This window comes from Octopus bimaculoides, chromosome 19 (genome assembly GCF_001194135.2).
Source record: "Octopus bimaculoides isolate UCB-OBI-ISO-001 chromosome 19, ASM119413v2, whole genome shotgun sequence".
NCBI lineage: Eukaryota > Metazoa > Mollusca > Cephalopoda > Octopoda > Octopodidae > Octopus > Octopus bimaculoides.
The window spans coordinates 48,827,679-48,833,129 of NC_068999.1; the positions used below are offsets into that span (position 1 = coordinate 48,827,679).

The 5,451-nt window shown below is 37.5% G+C and overlaps 1 protein-coding gene across 1 annotated transcript in view; it reads left to right on the top strand.

Annotated features, from left to right (window-relative positions):
• The window catches only part of LOC106878110 (elongation factor G, mitochondrial), a 26,718-nt gene that overhangs the window by 15,630 nt on the left and 5,637 nt on the right, over nt 1-5,451 (top strand). Inside the window, exons 13-17 of the mRNA XM_014927220.2 lie at nt 658-852; nt 1,802-1,884; nt 2,714-2,783; nt 4,162-4,254; nt 5,033-5,108. Of these exons, the coding sequence (XP_014782706.1) occupies nt 658-852; nt 1,802-1,884; nt 2,714-2,783; nt 4,162-4,254; nt 5,033-5,108 (517 nt within the window). The remainder of the gene's footprint in view (nt 1-657; nt 853-1,801; nt 1,885-2,713; nt 2,784-4,161; nt 4,255-5,032; nt 5,109-5,451) is intronic.

Genomic DNA, 5,451 nt, shown 5'->3' on the forward strand with positions numbered 1-5,451 from the left:
AAAGAGTCTGATAGAATAAGTCCTGGGGTCGATTTGCTCGACTAAAAGTGGTGCTCCAGCATGGCCGCAGTCAAATGACTGAAACAAGTAAAAGAGAAAAAAAAGAGAATATATGTAAGTGGGTTTGCTTGTGCATGTGTGTAGGGGATGCTTGTCCTGACATCATATGATGGTTGTAAATGAGCATCATTGTCATATAAGTGGCATTATTCATTTCCAGTCCTCTGCTAAAAAAAATGACATGTCAGGCCATGGGAAATATTACCTTGTTGGAAACAGGTGAGGGTTGGCAACAGGAAGGTATCCAGCCATGGGAAATCTGCCTCAGCAAAATTCTATCTTACCCATGAGAAAATGGAAAAATGGATGTTAAATGAAGAATCTCAATTTTCTTTTTGGTTAAGCACTAAAATAGCCAGTTTCTTATAGAGAAGGGGAGTAGTGAATTAAAAAAAAATTATATTATTGGTAATTGTTTTATTGATACTAGAGAGGGGAAATGTTAAGGTGACTTTGGCATTATTTGAACTTAGAACATAGGGAATTGAAAGTAAGAGGTTACAGACATTTAACCTGGTTTCTTACAATTTCTTCTGTTCCATCACCCTTGGTTTTTTTTTTTTTTTATTACAAAAAAATCTTCTCGAATTTTCACAGGAATCCATGTATGTTCCTGAACCAGTGATATCTATGTCGATCCAACCTGTGAGCCAGAAAGATTCAGACAACTTTTCTAAAGGTTTGGCTCGGTTCACCAAAGAAGACCCTACATTGGTAGTTAAATTTAATCCTGAGAGCAGAGAAACATTGATCTCTGGTATGGGTGAGCTGCATTTAGACATCTATACTCAGGTAAGCAATATTTTTCCTCTTTGTTGTGTTTACCTGGTGCAGGTGGGAAATATGTCATTTCGATGCTTCTGTGGCCAAGTTAATAAGGTATTGAACAACTTGGAATGAATTTTCTCCTCTTATTTTTATTACTGCATTATATCAATGACCCAGAAAAATGCCATTAAGCACTCTGCTCTATGGTGGTAATAAATTTGCCAGCTTGCGGCCTTTGAAATACTTCTACTACTACTAATAATAATAATGGTTTCAAATTTTGGTGCAAGGCCAGAAATTTTAGGGAAGTGAGTAAGTTGATTAAATTGAATCCTAGTGTTCAACTGATACTTATTTTATCAACCCCAAAAGGATGAAAGGCAAAGTCAACCTCAGCAGAATTTGAGCTCAGAATGTAAAGGAGGATGGAATTCCACCCAGCATGCTAATGATTCTGCTAGCTTGCTGCCTTTGAAATAGTAAGAATAATATTACCAGTTAAGATCATGGCTTTTGATCTTAACTGATTGGAAGTGTTATCATGTACATTGTTTTGTCTTGGTATAAAAGATGGGCTACAACAAATATTCTGTTCAGTACCACAGATTTGCTGGTCAGTTGTGTGACCTCAATTAGTCAAGCATGTCCCTTAGTGGCTGATGATATGTGCACCTCTGATAATGAGCATGAGGAGTGGGGGTGCATCATAGCCATGTGTTCAAAGGAATTCTTTGGGGTTTAAATAATTCACCTCTGGAAACATGAGTGTTTCGTTCAACATCCTTAAACAACCCTTATTCAGGGACCTTTTGAGTGGGATGGGCTACTTGACCAGTATGATTGGGCTTTGTATATTTGTACCCCAGTGTCACTTTGATGCCATGTGCTGCTCAATAGTGATAAAAATGGGGCATTTCTAAAAGCTAATATTTCAAAAGATAGTAAAACTGTGTTTATTGAAAATATATTTCAGCGCCTGGAACGAGAATATAATGCCAAATGTGTTCTTGGGAAACCTAAAGTTGCTTTCCGAGAAACTCTTTTAGCTCCTTGCGAGTAAGTATATTGTTTCATTTGTTATTTATCATTTACTTGTGAATGTTTTGTACACAATTTATTTGATTGAAGCAAGGACTGTTATTGTTTGTCAACACAGCCTGGCACCAATAGCAGTATTTCAGTCTTAGAATGGAGTGGCAAGGCTGTTGATGCTACTTTTCATACTCACCACAATCTACATTTCTTTATCTTTGTAAAGTTGTGAGGGCACATGGCTAAGTGGTTAGGATATTTAGCTCAAGATTGTTAGGTCATGAGTTCAATACCTGGCAGCATTTTGTGTCCTTGAGCCAGACACTTCATTTCACATTGCTCCAATTCCACTCAGCTGGCAAAAATGAGTCGTATCTCTGTTTCAAAGGATCAGCCTTGATACATTCTATGTCACGCTGAATCTCCCTGAGAACTACGTGAAAGGTATGCATGTCTGTGGAATGCTCAGCCACTTGCATGTTAATTTCACGAGCAGGCTGTTCCATTGATCAAATCATCTGGAAGCCTCATCATTATAATCAACAGAGTGCCAGTGTAGCTGTGAAGATATTTTTGTATAGCCTAGTGATGAGGTCGTTGTACTCTTGGTTACGGTTTCGATTCCCAGACCAAGCAGTGCATTGTGTTCTTGAGAAAAAACACCTCATTTCATATTGCTCCAGTCCACATCCTGTTCTAGGTAGATGTTATGATCTCAGCCACTTATACACATTGGAAACTGGATAACGAGTCCTAAGACTCAAGACAGTGATGTTTAAGGGAAAGAAATTGTATTTTCATAAAGATATAACAGTTCCCAAATGTGATAATGGACAATTTTCTTTCATTTCAGATTCGATTATCTTCATAAAAGACAGTCAGGAGGTCAGGGTCAATATGGTTGTGTCATAGGAATTATGGAGGTCAGTTGACACTTTTGTTTATTTCAAAATGAATTAATTAATTTTTTATTGTTGACTTGTTTCAGTCAGTGGGCTATGGTCACGCTGGAGCACCATTTTGAAGGCTTTAGTTGAACAATTTGACCCCAAAACGTTTTTCTATCTCTTTTGCCAAACATCTAGATTACAGGGACACATACAAACCAACACTTGTTGGGAGGTGGCTTGGACAAGCACACACATACACATGTGTGTGTGTGATGGACTTCCACTCAGTTTCTGTCCACCAAATTCACTTACAAGACATTGGTTGGCCCAGGGCCATAGACACTTACCCAAGGTGATGTGAAGAGTAGCTGAAGCTGAGACCACGTGGTTGTAAAGCGAGCTTCTTAACCACACAGCCATACCTGTACCTATTAAGTATTTTTAATAAACTTTTTATTCATTAATCATGAAAACAATTTTTTAAAAATTTACTTTTTCTTTTAAGGCAGTCAGCCACCAGAATTCTAAGTGTGCCAGGCAAAAATGCTTAGAGGCATTTCATCTTGAGTTCAAATTCTGCCGACATTGACTTTATCTTTCATCCTTTCGGGGTCAATAGAATAAGTACTAGTTGAGGACTGGGGATGATGTAATCAATTTATTTCCCCCCCCCCCGCTCCTTGTACCAAAATCTGAAATCAATTTACGTTTTTTTTCTTTCTTTCTTTAATGTTCTTTTGTGTTTTACTTCAACTCTTTTTCATGCTTGCGTGTGCAAATTCTTGGAGAAAGGAATTGTCTTTACAGCTGGATATCCTTCTGAATGTTGATGTAGGCAGATAAACTGAAAAGTTCCTGGTTTTGGGTGAAAGAAAATACAGGAAGATCAGTTAATTATGATTTTACTGAACATATCATCCTCTCAGGTTCACACTTATTGCAGCAGTCCTTCAGTTTTTTCTAAGCCCTGCAAAAGAACTTGGAAGTAAAAGGCCTCCAATCGGGCCTCTTTCGCAATATCCTTAAAGCCAGGAACTTTTCAGCATTCCCCTCTTATATGCATATGGACAATGTAATACCTCACATTACATTGTACATTGTATATCTTGTGTTACAAGTAGTTTGGTCAGATCTGAGAATAATGGACCATGCAACTGAAATAACCCACTGCCAAGAGACCTATTCCATTACTGACCTGTTCAACCCATCCCAACATTGGAAAAAAAAATATATCTAAACAATAATGATAATTATCATAAAAATTTGCTTTAAGCTACCTGAGTTCGATGCAGTTTATTAGTTTTTAAATGCAATAATATTGAATGATATATTTTTAATGAAATCTGTAATTATATGTGCATGCCTTTTGATGTGTAGCTGTTGTTTTTTCTTTCCTTATTGTTTTATGTAGCCATTACCTCCACATGAAAACACACAGCTAAAATTTGTTGATGAGACCTCTGGAACAAATGTACCAAAAACTTATCTACCAGCTATTAAAAAGGTATCTAGTGAAATTTTTATTTTATATCTGATCAGACCCCTTGCCAGACTTTGGTGCCTGGGGGTGCTTCAGAATATTCTGGGTGGGCACTAATTTTGTAAACTATTTTCTGAATCTGAATAGTAAGTGGGGCAGTGCCATCTTTAACAACAGGCATGTTTCCAATCCTTAAAATGCTGTATTTAGAAAGAATGTGGTGCTAAACTTGTTAGTTTTGGCTGTAAATATTTCTTGGTGTAATAAACATTATCAACCACACACACACTTAGCAGTGAATTCACAAAGCATATGCGTTAAGTATGTGTGGTCGATAACCATCATTATCATTTAACGTCTGCCTTCCATGCTGGTATGGGTTGGATGGTCAAGCAGGAGCCTGCACCAGGCTTCTGTCTCTGTTTTGGCAGGGTTTTTACTGCTGGATGCCCTTCTTAACACCAACCACCCAGCAGAGTGGACTGAGTGCTTCTTACGTAGCACAAGCAAGGTCATTTTGCCATGGTTTTTACAGCTGGATGTCTTTCCAAATGCCAACTACTTTACAGTGTGGACTGAATGCTTTACAAACATACATACATACATATACATATATATATATAGCAAGAGAAAAGGTGGTTATGCTGTCTCTCTCTCTCTCATTGTTTCATGTTTATAGACAAACAAAGCATAATAATCTTTATTTCATGTTTGATTTTCTTCAGTTTTGATCCATTTATCTTTGTTTGATTTTCCCTAACTAAATTTTCGTTGTTTAACTTCCTGTTTTTATTGTTGATAGGGTTTTTTAAATTCTTGTGGCAAGGGTACTTTATGTGGGCATCCAGTTTCCGGTGTCAGCTTTAGACTACAAGACGGTAAGTAGAAGTTTTGGAATCATCATCGTCAGCAGCAGCACAAAATCACACCCTTCTCTCACCATTATTATTATTATTATTTAATTTTTCCATACTTGCAAGAATTGAATCTTTCCACAACATCAAAGGCAGGTTAACTAGCAAGTTAGTTTTTGTTTGTGGCAGATGTTCAGGTACAATAAAGACTGCAAACAAACAGGAAACAACTTCTATCTCATTCCAGGGTGAAAAACTAGAGGTAGTTGATAGCTTCCGCTATCTGGGCGACCAAGTTAGTAGTGGGGGTGGGTGCGCTGAAAGTGTAGCTGCTAGAATAAGAATAGCCTGGGCAAAGTTTAGAGAG